We start from the raw sequence: 20,210 nt of genomic DNA, 5'->3' as shown, positions 1-20,210 counted from the left end.
TGCAAGTCTTTTCTTTTTGGGTGGGGGAGGGCATATAAGGTAACATTCACAGGTTTCAGGAACATTCACAGGACATAGATGTTTTGGGAGGTATTATCCAGCCTATAATCGGCCACAATCATCCACATTTATTTTATATTTGCAAACCTGTACAGAACAATCCACCTACCATTGTTGGGATTGAAAGCTAAGTCCAAATTTTCAGTGGTATAAGTAGCTGAAGCTACTTGCACAGAAGCAGAAGTAGGAAACACAAGTATATGAGTACATGATGTATCCTGTGGGGTATTAAGCTGAGACGTCTGCATGTTTAGAGTGGTGCTTCTTCCAAATACAGAACCAGTTGACACAGAATCTGGAAAGAAAATGAAAGGTATTTTTTCTTTTAATAAATGAAAAATCGATTTTACAAAATACTTAGAAACTTAAGTGTATAAAGAATTAAATCTGATATGAACTAAAGATGGCTAACCTGGCATAATAACAAAAGAGCCTTGGGGTTCCATTGCTACCAAGCAAGCACTGAGAATGCTGGGAGAGTCTGCAGCAGATATACCACACATTCTACACATGTCTTTCAGCCTTTTACTTAGAGACTGCAAGTTTCGACGACTCAGCAAACAGCTCCAATCTGTGGGTATCAACAGTAAAAACAAAATAATATCCAAAGTAACAGCATTGTTAACACTGTATAGAACAACAAGTTAAAACATAATGGTTTTAAAATTAATGTATTCCTCAAGAGTCATCATTAAGTCAAAAAAACTCTTATTGCTGACTTTATTCAACATCCTTTATCCCAACTTTAATGTACATCAGTATCAATTAGTATCTACTGAACATAGGATGAGTTGCACACTAAGCAGAAAGGGGGAAAAAATGGAAGATGACAAGAATAGTAGTAATAACACTGATATAAAGTTCCAATATGTCCTTTTAAATCTGAGTTAAGCCATTTGTGGACTGGACATATGTGGTTCCTCTTTAAAAACAAAACAAAAAACTAGATTTTTATAACCTTTGCATTTTATTCAGTACCTATTCCTAGATATGAATTAACATAAAACAGAAATTTACCATTCTCCTGCAAAGTACTGCTTACAAACAGCAGAAGCAAGAAGAACTACAATCCTGCAGCCTGTGGATCAAAAACTGCATTCACAGAAAGACAGACAAGATGAAAAGGCAGAGGGCTATGTACCAGATGAAGGAAGAAGATAAAACCCCAGAAAAACAACTAAATGAAGTGGAGATAGGCAACCTTCCAGAAAAAGAATTCAGAGTAATGATAGTGAAGATGATCCAGGACCTTGGAAAAAGAATGGAGGCAAAGATCAAGAAGATGCAAGAAATGTTTAACAAAGACCTAGAAGAATTAAAGAACAAACAAACAGAGAAGAACAATAAAATAACTGAAAAAACTGCCCTAGAAGGAATCAATAGCAGAATAATGGAGGCAGAAGAATGGATAAGTGACCTGGAAGACAGAATGGTGGAATTCACTGCTGCAGAACAGAATAAAGAAAAAAGAATGAAAAGAAATGAAGACATCCTAAGAGACCTCTGGGACAACATTAAATGCACCAACATTCGCATTATAGGGGTCCCAGAAGGAGAAGAGAGAGAGAAAGGACCCGAGAAAACATCTGAAGACATTATAGTCGAAAACTTCCCTAACATGGGAAAGGAAATAGCCACCCAAGTCCAGGAAGCACAGCGAGTCCCACACAGGATAAACCCAAGGAGAAACACGCCGAGACACACAGTAATCAAACTGGCAAAAATTAAAGGCAAAGAAAAATTATTGAAAGCAGCAAGGGCAAAATGACAAATAACATACCAGGGAACTCCCATAAGGTTAACAGCTGATTTCTCAGCAGAAACTCTACAAGCTAGAAGGGAGTGGCAAGATATACTTAAAGTGATGAAAGGGAAGAACCTACAACCAAGATTACTCTACCTGGCAAGGATCTCATTCAGATTCAATGGAGAAATCAAAAGCTTTACAGGCAAGCAAAAGCTAAGAGAATTCAGCACCACCAAACCAGCTCTACAACAAATGCTAAAGGAACTTCTCTAAGTGGGAAACACAAGGGAAGAAAAGGACCTACAAAAACAAACCCAAAACAATTAAGAAAATGGTCATAGGAACATACATATCGATAATTACCTTTAACGTGAATGGATTAAATGCTCCAACCAAAAGACACAGGCTTGATGAATGGATATAAAAACAAGACCCATATATATGCTGTCTACAAGAGACCCACTTCAGACCTAGGGACACATACAGACTGAAAGTGAGGGGCTGGAAAAAGATATTCCATGCAAACGGAAATCAAAAGAAAGCTGGAGTAGCAATACTCATATCAGATAAAATAGACTTTAAAATAAAGAATGTTACAAGAGACAAGGAAGGACACTACGTAATGATCAAGGGATCAATCCAAGAAGAAGATATAACAATTATAAATATATATGCACCCAACATAGGAGCACCTCGATACATAAAGCAACTGCTAACAGCTCTAAAAGAGGAAATCGACAGTAACACAATAATAGTGGGGGACTTTAATACCTCACTTACACCAATGGACAGATCATCCAAAATGAAAATAAATAAGGAAACAGAAGCTTTAAATGACACAATAGACCAGATAGATTTAAATGATATTTATAGGACATTCCATCCGAAAACAGCAGATTACACTTTCTCCTCAAGGGTGCACGGAACATTCTCCAGGACAGATCACATCTTGGGTCACAAATCAAGCCTCAGTAAATTTAAGAAAATTGAAATCATATCAAGCATCTTTTCTGACCACAACACTATGAGATTAGAAATCAATTACAGGGGAAAAAAAACGTAAAAAACACAAACACATGGAGGCTAAACAATACGTTACTAAATAACCAAGAGATCACTGAAGAAATCAAAGAGGAAATCAAAAAATACCTAGAGACAAATGACAATGAAAACAACGACAATCCAAAACCTATGGGATGCAGCAAAAGCAGTTCTAAGAGGGAAGTTTATAGCTATACAAGCCTACCTCAAGAAACAAGAAAAATCTCAAATAAACAATCTAACCTTACACCTAAAGGAACTAGAGAAAGAAGAACAAACAAAACCCAAAGTTAGCAAAAGGAAAGAAATCATAAAGATCAGAGCAGAAATAAATGAAATAGAAACAAAGAAAACAATAGCAAAGATCAATAAAACTAAAAGCTGGTTCTTTGAGAAGATAAACAAAATTGATAAACCATTAGCCAGACTCATCAAGAAAAAGAGGGAGAGGACTCAAATCAATAAAATTAGAAATAAAAAAGGAGAAGTTACAACAGACACCGCAGAAATACAAAGCATACTAAGAGACTACTGCAAGCAACTCTATGCCAATAAAACGGACAACCTGGAAGAAATGGACTAATTCTTAGAAAGGTATAACCTTCCAAGACTGAACGAGGAACAAATAGAAAATATGAACAGACCAATCACAAGTAATGAAATTGAAACTGTGATTAAAAATCTTCCAACAAACAAAAGTGCAGGACCAGATGGCTTCACAGGTGAATTCTACCAAACATTTAGAGAAGAGCTATCACCCATCCTTCTCAAACTCTTCCAAAAAATTGCAGAGGAAGGAACAATCCTAAACTCATTCTATGAGGCGACCATCACCCTGATACCAAAAGCAGACAAAGATACTACAAAAAAAGAAAATTACAGACCAATATCACTGATGAATATAGATGTAAAATCCTCAACAAAATACTAGGCAAACAGAATCCAACAACACATTAAAAGGATCACACACCATGATCAAGTGGGATTTATCTCAGTGATGCAAGGATTCTTCAATATATGCAAATCAATCAATGTGATACACCGTATTAACAAACTGAAGAATAAAAACCATATGATCATCTCAATAGATGCAGAAAAAGCTTTTGACAAAATTCAACACCGTTTATGACAAAAACCCTCCAGAAAGTGGGCATAGAGGGAACCTACCTCAATATAATAAAGGCCATATACGACAAACCCACAGCAAACATCATTCTCAATGGTGAAAAACCAAAAGCATTTCCTCTAAGATCAGGAACAAGACAAGGATGTCCACTCTCACCACTATTATTCAACATAGTTTTGGAAGTCCTAGCCATGGCACAATCAGAGAAGAAAAAGAAATAAAAGGAATCCAAATTGGAAGAAGTAAAACTGTCACTGTTTGCAGATGACATGATATTATACACAGAGAATCCTAAAAATGCCACCAGAAAACTACTAGAGCTAATCAATGAATTTGGTAAAGTTGCAGGATACAAAATTAATGCACAGAAATCTCTTGCATTCCTATACACTAATGATGAAAAATCTGAAAAAGAAATTAAGGAAACACTCCCATTTACCATTGCAACAAAAAGAATAAAATACCTAGGAATAAACCTACCTAGGGAGACAAAAGACCTGTATGCAGAAAACTATTAGACACTGATGAAAGAAATTAAAGATGATACCAACAGATGGAGAGATATACCATGTTCTTGGATTAGAAGAATCAATATTGTGAAAATGACTATACTACCCAAAGCAATCTACAGATTCAATGCAGTCCCTATCAAATTACCAATGGCATTTTTTTACAGAACTAGAACAAAAAATCTGAAAATTTGTATGGAGACACAAAAGACCCCGAATAGCCAAAGCAGTCTTTTGAGGGAAAAAAATGGAGCAGGAGGAATCAGACTCCCTGACTTCAGACTATACTACAAAGCTACAGTAATCAAGACAATATAGTACTGGCACAAAAACAGAAACATAGATCAATGGAACAAGATAGAAAGCCCAGAGATAAAGCCATGTACCTATGGTCAACTAATCTATGACAAAGGAGGCAAAGATATACAATGGAGAAAAGACAGTCTCTTCAGTAAGTGGGGCTAGGAAAACTCGACAGCTACATGTAAAAGAATGAAATTAGAACACTCCCTAACACCATACACAAAAATAAACTCAAAATGGATTCGAGACCTAAGTGTAAGACTGGACACTATAAAACTCTTAGAGGAAAACACAGGAAGAACACTCTTTGACATAAATCACAGCAAGATCTTTTTTGATCCACCTCCTAGAGTAATGGAAATAAAAACAAAAATAAACAAATGGGACCTAATAAAACTTCAAAGCTTTTGCACAGCAAAGGAAACCACAAACAAGACGAAAAGACAACCCTCAGAATGGGAGAAAATATTTGCAAATGAATCGATGGACAAAGGATTAATCTCCAAAATATATAAACAGCTCATGCAGCTCAATATTAAAGAAACAAACAACCCAATCCAAAAATGGGCAGAAGACCTAAATAGACATTTCTCCAAAGAAGACATACAGATGGCCAAGAAGCACATGAAAAGCTGCTCAACATCACTAATTATTAGAGAAATGCTAATCAAAACTACAATGAGGTATCACCTCACACCAATTAGAATGGGCATCATCAGAAAATCGACAAACAACAAATGCTGGAGAGGGTGTGGAGAAAAGGGAACCCTCCTGCACTGTTCGTGGGGATGTAAATTGATACAGCCACTATGGAGAACAGTATGTAGGTTCCTTAAAAAACTAAAATTAGAATTACCATATGATCCAGCAATCCCACTACTGGGCATATACCCAGAGAAAACCATAATTCAAAAAGACACATGCACCCCAATGTTCATTGCAGCACTATTTACAATAGCCAGGTCATGGAAGCAACCTAAATGCCCATCGACAGACGAATGGATAAAGAAGATGTGGTACATATATACAATGGAATATTACTCAGCCATAAAAAGGAACGAAATTGGGTAATGTGTTGAGACGTGGGTGGTTGTAAAGACTGTCATACAGAGTGAAGTAAGTCAGAACGAGAAAAACAAATATCATATATTAACGCATGTATGTGGAACCTAGAAAAATGGTACAGATGAACCAGTTTGCAGGGCAGAAGTTGAGACACAGATGTAGAGAACAAACGTATGGACACCAAGGGGGGAAAGCCGCGGCGGGTGGTGGGGATGATGGTGTGATGAATTGGGTGATTGGAATTGACATGTATACACTGATGTGTATAAAATTGATGACTAATAAGAAGCTGCTGTATAAAAAAATAAAATAAAATTCAAAAAAACACAGAAATTTAAATATTAAATAATAAAAGCACAATTTTACCTTTTAATTCTCCATGACCAATCCTTCCTAGACGGCCAATTACAACTCTCCACGGCAATGAACTCATTTGTACAAGTCCTAAGCACCACTCCCAAAGTTTCTGTAGACCAAATCTTCTAGCAGATCCTTTTTTCCGACGAGCCCTGTTGTATGGAATAGAGTCATAAATATTTCTAAAATTCCTATGATGACATTTCAAAAGAGCTCAAATTTGTGAAAAACTGGTCCCCTCATTTTAATGCTTGATATTTTTTACACAAGTCCTAAGCAAGAATATATATAAAATCACAGGTTTGGCATGATAGTTTGTAGTTTGTGTAATACATATTAAAATATATACTGAAAATTAAAAATTGTCCAAGAACCACCAAAATTCACCAGAAACACTGCTCTATACCAGAGATTGGCACACTTTTTCTTTAAAGGGCCAACATTTTAAGCTTTGCAGGCCATCAAGATTCTTCTGCAACAATTCAACCTGCTGCAGCATGAAAGCAGCCATGGACAATAATTAAACAAATGAGCGTGGCCAGATTTGGCCTATGGACTGGAGTTTGAAAACCCTTGCTTCATACTTTATTCTTTTTTTTAAATAAATTTATTTATTTATTTTTATTTATTTTTGGCTGTGTTGGGTCTTCGTTGCTGTGCACGGGCTTTCTTTAGTTGCGGCGAGCGGGGGCTACTCTTCATTGCGGCACGCGGGCTTCTCATTGTGGTGGCTTCTCTTGTTGTGGAGCACGGGCTCTAGGCGCACGGGGCTCAGTAGTTGTGGTGCACGGGCTTAGTTGCTCCGCGGCATGTGGGATCTTCCCAGACCAGGGCTCAAACCCATGTCCCCTGCATTGGCAGGCAGATTCTTAACCACTGCGCCACCAGGGAAGTCCCTTGCTTCATACTTTAAATTGAAGAATATCGAACAAAAACCTCCCACACTTCCCAGAACAAACAATGCTGTGTTTTCTGCATGCACGTCCTTTATTAGGCAAGTACATAACATTAAGTGCTCTGTGGCTGAGCAACAGTAGCTACCATTTATTGAGGACTTACTACGTACCAAGCAGTATGTCCAATCAATTTACATGTAATACCTCATTTCATCCTAACAACCCTATAAGGCAGATAAAATTATCCTCCTAATTTTACAGAGAAGTAAGCTACAGCTCAGTTGGATAAAGTAATTTTGTCAAGATCCCACAGCCAATAAGTGGCAGGACTGGGATTTGAACCCAGATCTCTAAGACTCTAGAGTTGGACCTCTTAACCATCATCTCACTTCTACTTTCAGTAAAATGGCAATACACTATTTTTTTATTGGGAAGGTGGTATTATTCTTTCTCTCTTCTCTTTCTCATCCTTCACAGATTAATGTTTCTATATTCTGTTTCTTCAGCGCCACTATAACCAAATAATCACTAAGTTTTTTTGCACATAACCAATTTCTGAACTTAAAAGAACAGAACATTTAGATAATAAAGAAGAAAATAAAGAACAGAACCAAATCTGAAAATTAAAGTTACTTCATGGATTTTTCAGGTTCTCTTAGGCAGTGTTCACTAGCCTTGAAATACGTTATTAGAAGTGTCTATTAAGTGATAATTCAATATGAGGCTCATCTTTTGTGACCTATTAGTTACAGTCTTCATGAATAACTGGTCATGATACCTAACTACTATCAAGAAGAATTCTAAAAAGAAGGCCACCATTTTCAGAAGATACTCCAACATTTAAACGGGAAAATTTTTAGTAAAGAAAGTTAACTCAGTTTATTAGGGACTATATCTTAGATGGTATATGAGAAACGTAAATGTTCTAGGATGCCTTAATGGATTTTAATTTGCAGATGGCTTTCTAGTTCCATGTTTCAAAATTTGTTAGGCTAAAATCATTACCTCAAGGTTTATTACACAGAATATAGGGGCTTTAACCTCTTTTGTCTATGTAACCGAGATAATCAAAATTATTTTAGAGTCCGTTAAATTATACAATATAAATATTCACTACAAAAGAAATGAAAAGCACCCACAATCCCAAGACTTAGTATTTTAATATATATACCTTCCAAACCATTTTCTATTCATTAAAAATGAAACATAATGTGTGTGTATGAATTTTTTTTCATGGGATGATACAATGATACATTTAAGGAAATAAAAGTACCTATTTGGGACATCGATGTTAATGATACAAGTTTCTAAAAGTTCTCCATACAGATCTGTGGAAGATGCAAGAATCCATCTTTGATCATGTGATAAACAGTAGCCCACGAAAAGAACATTGTATTTCTGTCCAGCTTCTCCAAATGTTTCTCCTAGCTCTGTCTGTTTATCCTTCACTGGAGCCAGAATAAAAGGAGGTGTATAAAGTCGAATACACTCTGGTCTCTGTAAAGTAAAAAATTAAGTTACTATGGTACTATACAATCACAGAAAAATCTTTTATTGAAAATAAAGACAGGGACTTCTCTGGTGGCACAGTGGTTAAGAATCCGCCTGCCAATGCAGGGGACATGGGTTTGAGCCCTGGTCCGGGAAGATCCCACATGCCACGGAGCAACTAAGCCCGTGAGCCACAACTACTGAGCCTGCACTCTAGAGCCCGTGAGCCACAACTACTGAGCCTGCATGCCACAACTGCTGAAGCCCATGGGCCTAGAGCCCGTGCACTGCAACAAGAGGAGCCACCGCAATGAGAAGCCCGCGCACTGCAACGAAGAGTAGCCCCCACTCGCCGCAACTAGGGAAAGCCCACGTGCAGCAACGAAGACCCAACGCAGCCAAAAATAAATAAATTAATTTAAAACAACAAAAAAAAGAAAGATATAGTATACCTACCCATTATAACTGGAAAATGAGAGCTAATCAAAGACTTGCACTTAGTTTTGCATAAGATCATAAAATGTAGTCATTCAATAACTTTGGTAATGGAAAACATACTTACATCAGGACTTTTAAGAGCAGTTTCCATGGCTAAACCTGGACCAAAACCAGTCAATGTTTTCACATTGGTTGATGTTGGAAGTGGTCTCCGACACTGGGTAAAGGCCGAAAAAGCCAGGGATTTTAAATGCTGGGTATAGATTTGTCTATCTTCATGCTTCACAGGTTGCAACAGGTACTGACAGGGAACAATCTAAGAATTACAGGCAAATATTACAAATGTTAAACTTTCCACAAGAGAATAAAAAGAACAGTGAGTCTAAAACTCTAAACATTTTATTAGAAAATTTAAACAAAACCTAATTAAAATGATAATCTAAAGAATGATATTTTCTTATCTATTATATAGATTTTTAATGAATACTCAATTTTATTAATGAGCTATGTAAAAATCTTTAAACACTTCTACCTAACAGTTATACTGATCAATACTGCCATTGACTGCCATAGTCCTGTTGTAGTCTACAAAGAATAATTCAAATTCTCTGCATACAACTTAATACGGTTAATTTCTCTCTACTTCTAGTTTGTAACCTCTTATTTAGAACTCTAGCTTATATAAGTCCATTATTTTCCTATTTAAGCTTATGGATTTAAAAATTATAAAAGTAACACGGGAGAGATATTTAACATACTTAATGTGGTCTTTTTATTCTCTATTCTTACTGTTGTATGATTGCAAGTTTATCTTTTATAAACTAAGATTTCTATTATAATACCATTTATAGTAAAGTCAATATAATAGAACCTGGCTTTTAGAAAATCAATGTGGATACAGAATAGTAAATTTGAAACTTCTATCAACATCAACCGTTTTAAATAAATTTAACTTGTAACATTTATCATTCTCACCTGTACAGAAACAGTGCTCTTAACATGAGGAGGAAGAGTCTGTACCATTTCTAGAAAACATCGAAGTAACCCCAAAGTCCATACATTAGAAGAATTAGTGCTCTCATCTTTGTTTTCATATGTAAAAGGATCAATTATATAAACAACAATTGCAGGTGGATAAGTGATTGCATGTGAATCACCATCTGTGGGGATGCCCACTTTGTCCCGATCCATTGTGCTAAAATTTGAAGTAGAAATAAGACAGTTAGGGGAAAAGTTCTACTGTACCTTCTCGGAATAGCATCAAAGCAGGTTCTTAATACCCTTTCCCCTTTTTTGGGGGGGGGTGGGCGTGTGGTGTTGAGAGCCTCTCTAAAAATGAGGGACATCTTTCTCTCCAAAGAGAGCCATAAAAAGTTCACAATTTGATGGTGTACAAAGACCTTTCGCATTACGAGGTCTTGCATTAAAAAGAAGAAACAGAATTCTTAAAACCACAGAGCATCAGAAACGTCAGAGAGCTTAGTGCTTAAGTGATAAAACTGAGACAAAGATAAGTTAAATGAGCTGCCCAAGATCACAAGGCTGGCTAGAAGCAGAGCTAGACCAAAAAGAAACCAATTCTCCAGACTTAGTCAATGTTCTATTACATTTTTAGAATATACATATTCATTTCATACTTCATAGCTTCAATGGTGATTAAGCTTCATTCTTTGATGGTGATATGATTTTTTAAAACTCCAAATCTATTTAGATGTTCAAAATGGAAGATCTAGCTGGGTAATTAAGAGTTTGCTTTTAATCACATACAAGTATAACTTTGGGCCAAACTGCATCCGGGTAGCTGAAAGATATAACCAAGCTCAGGCTAACTTAACCTATAAATCGAAAGGGAATACCTTCTTCATAAAAAGAATAAAGAGAGCTGTCATCATCATTGTTGTCATTATAAATAACTTAAGTGGAAGCATTTTGTTAAGAGCATAATATACATTATATCCTATTGCTCCCACTCTACAGGTAAGTAAACATGCTCAAAAACGTTAGGTAACTTTCCTAAAGTGACATAGCCAGTAAATGACAGATTCAAATCCTGGTACAACTCTTATGCCTCTGAACAGGGTCATTCAATAGTGACTTCTAAATCACTGGAGTGATTTGCATAGGCAAATGTACTTGACAGTTATGTCACAGAACAGACTCAAACATCACAGGATAGTTAGACTAAATGGTTTTCAAGGTCTTCATTCCCACCCTGAGATTCTATGATAAAGACTTTATGAAGAGTCTTCATTATAATTTTATAGGTAAAATATTCGACATTATAAAAACTAAAATTTCAAGGATAAGACCAAAGGCTCTTTATGTTATTTGGACAAGAAGAAGCATATATTTATATTTCTGCAAAGGTTAGTATATTTAAATATACCTTTCAGACACATCAGGATGTGGCTGAGTGGGAATCGAAGACGACTCTCCAGAAATCCCAGCTGTTTGTAGAGCTGATGGCGGTTGCCCTCCTAGCTGGCCATTCTGAACTGTACTCGCTTGCGTAGACATGGATCCCGCAACACTACTGTTCATACTGCCAAAGGGTGGAAATGAAGGTAGTTTATTTGATGACATTCCACTATTCAAGTTGGAGGATGATGAAGATGAAGCTGAGGTTGTGGTCAAAGTTGAGTTAGCTGTGGCAACTGAAGAAGACATGGCAACACCTGAAGTCATTGTCACAGTGCTGCTTGCTGTAGATGCTAGGGTGGCAGATGGAGTATTAGCATTTCCAGTACTTGTCATCTGAGGTGGAGTAATCAAAGGCTGACTTGTAGGGGCAACTAAATTTGGCTGGGAAAGTAGAGAGCTGTCCAATGGCTGGGAAGCAAGGTAAGGACCTAAAGACAATAAAAACAGGATATTTAATTCTTGATTTCACTGATTGGTTCTTTATTTAATCTACTATCTGAATAATAATTTCTAGTTTATACTCTTTTGGTGATTACCCTCCCCCTAATTTGCCTGCTAACAGTGTAGCAAACACTAGCTTTCTATTTCCCCTACAAAGTGAAAAAAATTTTTAAATGGAATTGAAAAGTAAACCAGTTTATACAAAATAGTTTCCATGAAATATAATAAAATTCTATTTTGTAGGCATAATTAATTAAATAAAAATAACAGTATCTAGCAAATTTTCATTAAACCATTCAACAAGTTCCTAGGTCACAAGTTGAATAGTGACTATACTTGGGAGCTAATTAAATATAAAATGGAGGAATGTTATGGGGTTCAAATTATAGGAATGTCTAATGAGGTTCAATGTTTTGGTTCTGTGTCTCTTTGGATTAAGTCTAAAGTAAGTCCATTGATATTTAATTCAAGGGTGTTAAAAGCAAGTCTTCAATAGCTGTCATTTTCTTAATTCCAACAAAGAACTGTCTCTCTGTGTTGCAGAGGGAACTACAAGTTGTTTTACCTATCTTAACCATTAACAAATCAAAAATCTTAATTTTAATAAACTTAAATAAAAACACAAATCTTCCTACTTGATGGGTTCCCTATTGTAGTGATCAACAAACTTTTTCTGTAAAGGATCAGACAGTAAATATTTTTGCCTTTCCAAGTTACACAGTCTCTGTGACAACGACTCAGCTCTGATCTTGTAGCATAAAAGAAGCCATAGACATCTGTAAATAAATGAGCATGGCTGTGCTGCATTAAAATATTATTTACAAAAAGCTGGTGGACTGGGTCATACTTTCCTAAAATGACCTTATACAGTAAATACAAATTCAATACCTAGGTCATATCTGCAGACTTGCGCATAAAGCTTGAGTTTAGAAAATGCTTCACTGTTACCATCAGCTGCCTGAGAAAACCATTCTGCTACCAACTTTTCTGATAGTTTCTTTGATGCAGTAGATCCAACTCTCATGATCCCATCCGTCAATAGTCGAGAAATAGGTCTATGTTGACCCAATCGACACGACTACAAATACAGATACAGAAATCAGAATTAGTGAGTTTGCTATAGTTTTTTAGTTCATATCATAAAATAAAGGATTTAAGCTATTTAAAAATAAGCTTTATCATTTATAATTAACATTTGTAATAAAAATATCAAGGTGAAATGGTGCCACAGGTCTTTTTACTTTTCTACATTAGAAATCCATTGAATTTCTATCAAAATTAAAATATCTCCAATGAAATAAAACACCTAGATAATAATGGCACTAGAACCACATAGTTTGAATAACGAAAACTTGCAGAATACAGAAACAACTGAGCATGAATATGCAGTCATTTTAAGTTGTACATCCATCCCAATGCATGTATATAAATGCATTATCCAGCTCTCCCTCCAATTCTGCAAGCCACTAATGTTTGTTTCAGGAAGCCCAGTCTCAAACAGGTTTGCAACACTGGATTAAGAAAGTTTAGACAAAGGATTTCTTTACTGTAAGACTTTCAAAGGCTTTAATAATCTAACATGTATAGTGAATCTCTAAAAGGTAAATAGATACACAATGTCTCCCCAAACCTATCTAACTATGGAACTTTTTTCTGGGAAGATTTTGCAGGACTAGTGTTCTAAATGACACTCTTTGGAAATATTTACTTTTACAAAACACACTACAGATATCTTGCAATTAAAGTTAAGTAGAACATTAATGAGGAGCTAAACCAGCACAAACTAACGATTCAGATTGTAAAAGAAACTAAATTTTAAAGACTAGATTTCCAAGCATTTGTGGGAAAAGGGAGATACCGTTGGCCCTTCGTATCCTTCATCCACAGATTCAACCAACCATGGATCAAAAATATTCAAAAAAAAAAAAAAATCCAGAAAGTTCCAAAAAGCAAAACTTGAATTTGCCATGTCTGCCACTATTTACATAGCATTAGGTATGTAATGCTATGTAAATATCATCTATAAGTAATCTAGAGATGATTTAAAGTATAAGGGAGATGTGTATAGATTATATACAAACACTATGCCATTTTATATAACACTGAGCATCCATAAATTTTGGTGTCTGCAAGGGGTCCTAGAACCAACACCCTGAGGATATTCAGGGACGACTATAAAATGAAGTTAAGACTTTATGTTCCAGGGTACTTAAAAGTTATAATCATTGTACTCAATGATGGATACAACATGAGAATTATAACTTAAAAGATCAGCCAAGAATTTCAGAAATAAAATGGATCTTAGAGAGGCCTATCATAGCTTTATTTTACATATGAGGAAAGTAAGGCCTAGTGTCTAAACCTGAGGTCCTAGAGAATCAAGACTAGAATTTTTATAAATGTAATTTTTTCCTGGCCATTTACAATGCTACCCTTTGTTTCAGAAAAAGATTATCTTTAATGGGACGGACATACATGCTCTCAACGGTTTTCCCCCAGTACGGCAATTTCCACAGTGACCCATGGCGCACACATCTAACAAAGGGTCTGGGTCAAAGCTGTAAAGAATGTATGTAACTGGTTTGTATGAGAACTAAACATCTAGTCTGACATTGTTATTATTCTTTACCAATCAGCTGAAATATCCAGTATATTTTATATATAAACATACAAATCATAAGGTAGTTTTAAAACGACACCTCTTTTTAAGCACCTACCTCATATATTGCAGTAAGATCTCTAAAAAAGCTTTTGGCTCCATTTAACAAGGCTTCATTTTCTGGACATAGTACAACATAGGCTATATCTCTTTGAGATCCATAGGGTTCCAGCATAAGTCTCTCCCAATAAGGGAGAGCAAATGGAGAAAGCACCAGAAAATCAAAATCATAACCCAACAAAAACGTGGGGATTGGCAGTGGTTCTGGGGATTCATCAGTTCCTAAATAAGAAAAGACATATTTTAAGAAAAGATTTAAAAGAAGAACATTTATTTTTATATATTATTTTTAGAATATTTTAAAATTTTATATATTTTTGGCTATGTCAGGTCTTAGTTGCGACATACAGGATCTTCATTGCGGGTTCTTTCGTTGCAGAGCGTGGGCTCAGTAGTTGTGGTGCGCAGGCTTAGCTGCCCCTCGGCATGTGGGATCTTACTTAGTTCCCCAACCAGGGATTGAACCCGTGTCCTCTGCATTGGAAGGCAGATTCTTTACCACTGGACCACCAGGGAAGTCCCAAGAGGAACATTTAAATGTCAAGAGTTAGTGTAGTCATTATTATTAGTAAAAATATTTAATTAAAGACAAAAATACCTAAAAGCCAGTGATTGAGACTTTCACAGTTAGGAATTTGCTAAATGACCTTTTATAAAATATGTGACTTATACCTTCACTTAAATGTAAAAAAAATTAATTAGAATGAAAAACTTATTAGTACAAAAGAAAATATGGGAGGGTTTTTAAAAAAATTATATTAGTTTCAGGTGTACAACATAGTGTTTTGATATTTTTATACATTATGAAATAATGACCACAATAAGACCAGTTTCCATCCGTCACCATACAAAGTTGTTATAACATTACTGACTACATTCCCCATGTGTACATGACATCCCCATGATTTATTTATTTTATAGTTGGAAGTCTGTACCTCTTAATCACCTTCACTTATATCGTCATCATTTTATTTTGAATAAACTCAGACTGGGGAAAGCCTTTTTAAGCATAATGTAAAACCTGTCCATTTAAAAACTGATTAATCTGACAACATAAATTTTAAATTTTGGCATGAAAAAACACTATAAACAAAGCCAAACAATTAACAATAAATTGGAAAAAAGATTTGCAATGCGTATAACAAAAGGTTAATTTCCTTACCACAGAAAGGGGACCTATAAATCCATAAGAAAATGATCAACATCCTAACAGAAAAACAGGTAAAGGATATGAACAAAGTCCACAGAAACAGAAATACCTCTTATATATAAAAAGATGCTCAATCTCATTAAGAGCAAGGAATTTAAAATAATTAATAGCAAACAATTATAACATTTACTATGTGCTAGGTAATGTTCAAAGATCTTTACATGTATTCACTCATTTAATACCCACAAAAACCATGAAGCAGATACTAATATCAACCTTATTTTAGAGATGAGAAAGCACGAACAGAGACGTTAAACAACATGTCCAGTATCACATAAGAAGTGGCGGAGGTGGGATTTAGAATCTACTCTCAAAGTCTGTACTAGTCTACCTCTCAAACTATAATGAAACAAACCAGTTTCTCCCATCTACTCAGCACCCTACTGGCAAGGGTTTGGGGAAACAAGCATTTTATTGGTGGGAGTTTAAACCACTATCAGAGAGAGTAATTTGGCAATATATATATTTTTAAATATACACATGCTTTAAGCCAGGGATTGTGTGCATTCTAGAATAGTTGTAATGATAATGATGCAAACAATGTATAAGTCCATAAACAGTAGACTGGTAAAATAACATACGTAAAGAACAATAAAATATATGCAGCCATTTAAAAAAAAAAACAAAAAAACAAAAGCTCATATGTACTGAACAGTAAGGTGTAGAACTCTGTGTGTGTCTTCTATTTTGGTTTCAAAAAGAACGTAAAAATACTATAACAATAAATGCTGGAGAGGGTGTGGAGAAGAGGGAACCCTCCTACATCGTTGGTGGGAATGTAAATTGGTGCAACCACTATGGAGAACAGTATGGAGGTTCCTTAAACAGAACTACCATATCATCCAGCAATCCCACTCCTGGGCATATATCTGGAGAAAACCATAATCTGGAAGGATACATGCACCCCAATGTTCATTGCAGCACTATTCACAATAGTCAAGACATGGAAGCAACCTAAATGTCCATCGACAAAGGAATGGATAAAGAAGATGCAGCACGTATGTACAATGGAATATTACTCAGCCATTAAAAAAAAGAATGAAATAATGCCATTTGAAGCAACATGGATGGACCTAGAGATTATCATACTAAGTAAGTCAGAGAAAGACAAATATATGATATCGCTCATACGTGGAATCCAATTAAAAAAAAAAACATGCAAATGAACTTATTCACAAAACAGAAACAGACTTACAGATATAGAAAACAAACTTATGGTTACCAAAGGGGAAATGTGGCGGGGAGGGATAAATCAGGAGCTTGGGATGAACATACACACACACTACTAATATGTAAGATAGACAACAAGGACCTACTGTATAGCACAGGAAACCCTACTCAATATTCTGTGATGATCTATATGAGAAAAGAAACCTAAAAGCAATGAATATATGTATATGTATAACTGAATCACTTTGCTGTACACCTGAAACTAACACAACATTGTAAATCAACTATACTCCAATAAAATTGAAATATTTTTTAAAAAGTAGGAAAAATATATATATAAAAATACTATAATTAAACTGCATTTTCCACTGAATATCAAGTTTTTTTAAATAAAATTTAAATTATTTAGCCATTAATAAAAGGGTGGAAAAGGAAAATAGGAGCAAATCATCTACTACTTCTGTACATAATGCATTCTAAAACCATGCAAAAAAAGTCAAGGTCTTCAGTATTAAAAACTATTATTCCAAATATATTTTAAAAGTTCCAATTACATCCCACCTTTCAGAGACACTCATTTTTGTTTTTTTGGGGTTTTTAAAAATTTTATTTATTTTTGGCTGTGTTGGGTCTTCGTTGCTCAGCGTGGGTTTTCTCTAGTTGCGGCGAGTGGGGGCTACTCTTCGTTGCGTGCGCGGGCTTCTCATTGCAGTGGCTTCTCTTGTTGCGTAGCACAGGCTCTAGGTGCATGGGCTTCAGTAGTTGCAGCACTCAGGCTCAGCAGTTGTGACTCGTGGGCTCTAGAGCACAGGCTCAGTAGTTGTGGCGCACGGGCTTAGTTGCTCCGTGGCATGTGGGATCTTCCCGGACCAGGGATCAAACCTGTGGCCCCTGCGTTGGCAGGTGGATTCTTAACCACTGCACCACCAGGGAAGTCCCCAATCTTTTTTGTTTTTTTTTTCCCCAGAGATAATCTTCAACAGATAGTTCAAGCATTTTGAATGTACCTTCCATTACAGCTGACCATAAATCTACTGTCTACCATACTGAGAGTACTCATTTGCTACTCTTGTCACAACTGGCAAATTTCTGTCTTTGTTCTTTTTTTTTTAAATGAAGACCTTGGGGCCTTTTATCACTAGTATTACCCTCTCTTTTTTACCCCATTTTTCATTCAATTTTGTAAAACAGTAACTTACAAGAAAAGTAGTGTTTCAGTCTTTATTTGGCAGTATGATTCTTTCTTCACATAAAATCTTACTGGTCAGTAAAATATGTAAAAACAAGCTGTTCTTTCTGAAGTGGGATTGGAGAACCGAGTAAAGTGAATGTTGAAAATGTTCAAAGTAAGGAAGGCTAAGATTGACCACACCGGCCTTAAGTCAAGCATATGCCACCAAAATATTTAAAGATAAATGTGCTTATTAAAGCTGGGCAAAGAAACTGAGAAATGATATAAAATAAGTCAATACACATTACTATAAATTACTTACCATAAGAGCCTCGGCCAGCCATTTTATGAAATTGTTGCCAAGTGAGAGGACCTTGAACCCCCCAAGGCCTTACTGTTCTTTTTTTCTGAATAGCATCCTGAAGAACTGGCTGAAGAGATAGAAGCATTCGAAGTATATCTTGTGAGCACTGCATACTCACATCTACAACCATTTAAAAAAAAAAAAAAAAGAATAAGAATTGCTATTGTCAACACAAAAATTTTTATGATAACAAGAAATACATCTAGGGAAGTTTAGCTCTTCATCACCAAGATTAAGCATCTGCTTGTGTAGAGAACTATAGTAAGTTCTATCTAAAATGATCTGTAGAAATGGTTTTTCTAGGTATTTAAAACCAAGAAGAGACAATAAAAAAGTTACTGTAACTCATCTTCATAAAAAGTCATTCATTAGCTCATTGATCAATTTATAAATTAATCAAATAAATTTCTTCCTTTTTGCATTTATTTTGGTTGTTTTATCTATTCATTTATTTATTTATTTAGACTGTGCAGCTCGGCACGCAGGATCTTAGTTCCCCTACCAGGGATCAAACCCGTGCCCCCTGCAGTGGAAGTGCAGAGTCTTAACCACTGGACCGCCAGGGAAGTCCCTATTTTGGTTGTTTTTGGTGCTTATAGGTATCTTACTACAAAGAACTTTGCCTCACACAGAAATGAGTTATAAATTATGCACCTTAATTACCACCACTTTGGTAAAATGACCAGATGGACAAGACTGGTTACAATGATTAAAGCTTAATTTGTGAAAAATAGTAGACTGTAACAACTCTGAAGTATACAACTTGTACAGTAACAGATAAACTTGTTCACACTGCTAAAAAGTGTTGTAATATCCGAAGATATTTTATAAACCTAGACGTAATAGATTTACAGATTATCAAATTATTATGACCTACATTTCTGACCAACTATCAGTATGGATATGGAGGGTGTTGCTCTTAAATGTCAAATGGTTTTTTAAAAAAACCAGGAAATATTACTGATATAAGTAATCTGTCCCTCCATTGTGGTTCAGCTGTATCATTAAACCTGTTTGAGCACTCTGTTATGTTAAATCTTTCAACTTTAATTCATTATTATTATTGCCTAACTTATTTCTTGTTTTAATTCCCTATATCTAAATAGTGTATAGAATCAGAAGTAATTTAATTTCAGATATATTGCTTAATAACTATTATGTTTAAATAAACTATTATATACATAATAGAATACTAGTCATTAAAAGTGATAACAAAGCTATTTGAAATGGACTAATGACTAATACACTAATAAATAAAAAAACAGGTTTTAAAACTATCTATGGAAGATAATTTTACACAAATAGAACTATGTGTATTCATATGTGACTATTTACATAAAATCTAGAAAAAGCTGTCATTGGCTAAGGTTGTTTATCATAATCAAATGGGGAACTTTTAAAAAACATATACACAGAGCTTACCCTGAGAAATTCTGATCTGAGTGAAGCTCAGGAAACTACAGTTTGATTTTAATTCAGAGAGATTCCCACGGATACTCTTTCATTCTTTAAAAAAATATATTTAATGAAGACCTACTATGGGTCAGGAGTTATGCTAGCTGCTGGGAATACTGTGTAAATAAATTCTTATTCATGTCTTCAGGGATCTTACAATCTTGTGGAGGAGAATGCATGAAAAATAATATAATTGTATATTATGACAAGTGCCAGGTCTCTATGC

At 35.3% G+C, this 20,210-nt stretch overlaps 1 protein-coding gene across 2 annotated transcripts in view; it reads right to left on the bottom strand.

Moving 5' to 3' along the window:
- Positions 1 to 20,210, bottom strand: part of MED13 (mediator complex subunit 13) — a 93,560-nt gene that overhangs the window by 7,624 nt on the left and 65,726 nt on the right. For both annotated transcript variants that reach the window (XM_082371940.1, XM_082371941.1), the window contains exons 17-26: positions 18,488 to 18,649; positions 14,613 to 14,836; positions 12,784 to 12,973; positions 11,420 to 11,882; positions 10,009 to 10,228; positions 9,158 to 9,349; positions 8,378 to 8,601; positions 6,218 to 6,360; positions 473 to 631; positions 170 to 355 (exon numbers count right to left, since the gene is read on the bottom strand). In XM_082371940.1, the coding sequence (XP_082228066.1) occupies positions 170 to 355; positions 473 to 631; positions 6,218 to 6,360; positions 8,378 to 8,601; positions 9,158 to 9,349; positions 10,009 to 10,228; positions 11,420 to 11,882; positions 12,784 to 12,973; positions 14,613 to 14,836; positions 18,488 to 18,649 (2,163 nt within the window). The remainder of the gene's footprint in view (positions 1 to 169; positions 356 to 472; positions 632 to 6,217; positions 6,361 to 8,377; positions 8,602 to 9,157; positions 9,350 to 10,008; positions 10,229 to 11,419; positions 11,883 to 12,783; positions 12,974 to 14,612; positions 14,837 to 18,487; positions 18,650 to 20,210) is intronic.

This window comes from Balaenoptera borealis (genome assembly GCF_965194805.1).
Source record: "Balaenoptera borealis genome assembly, chromosome: 20".
In the NCBI taxonomy this organism is placed as follows: Eukaryota; Metazoa; Chordata; class Mammalia; order Artiodactyla; family Balaenopteridae; genus Balaenoptera; species Balaenoptera borealis.
This window is presented reverse-complemented; position numbering and strand designations above follow the sequence as displayed.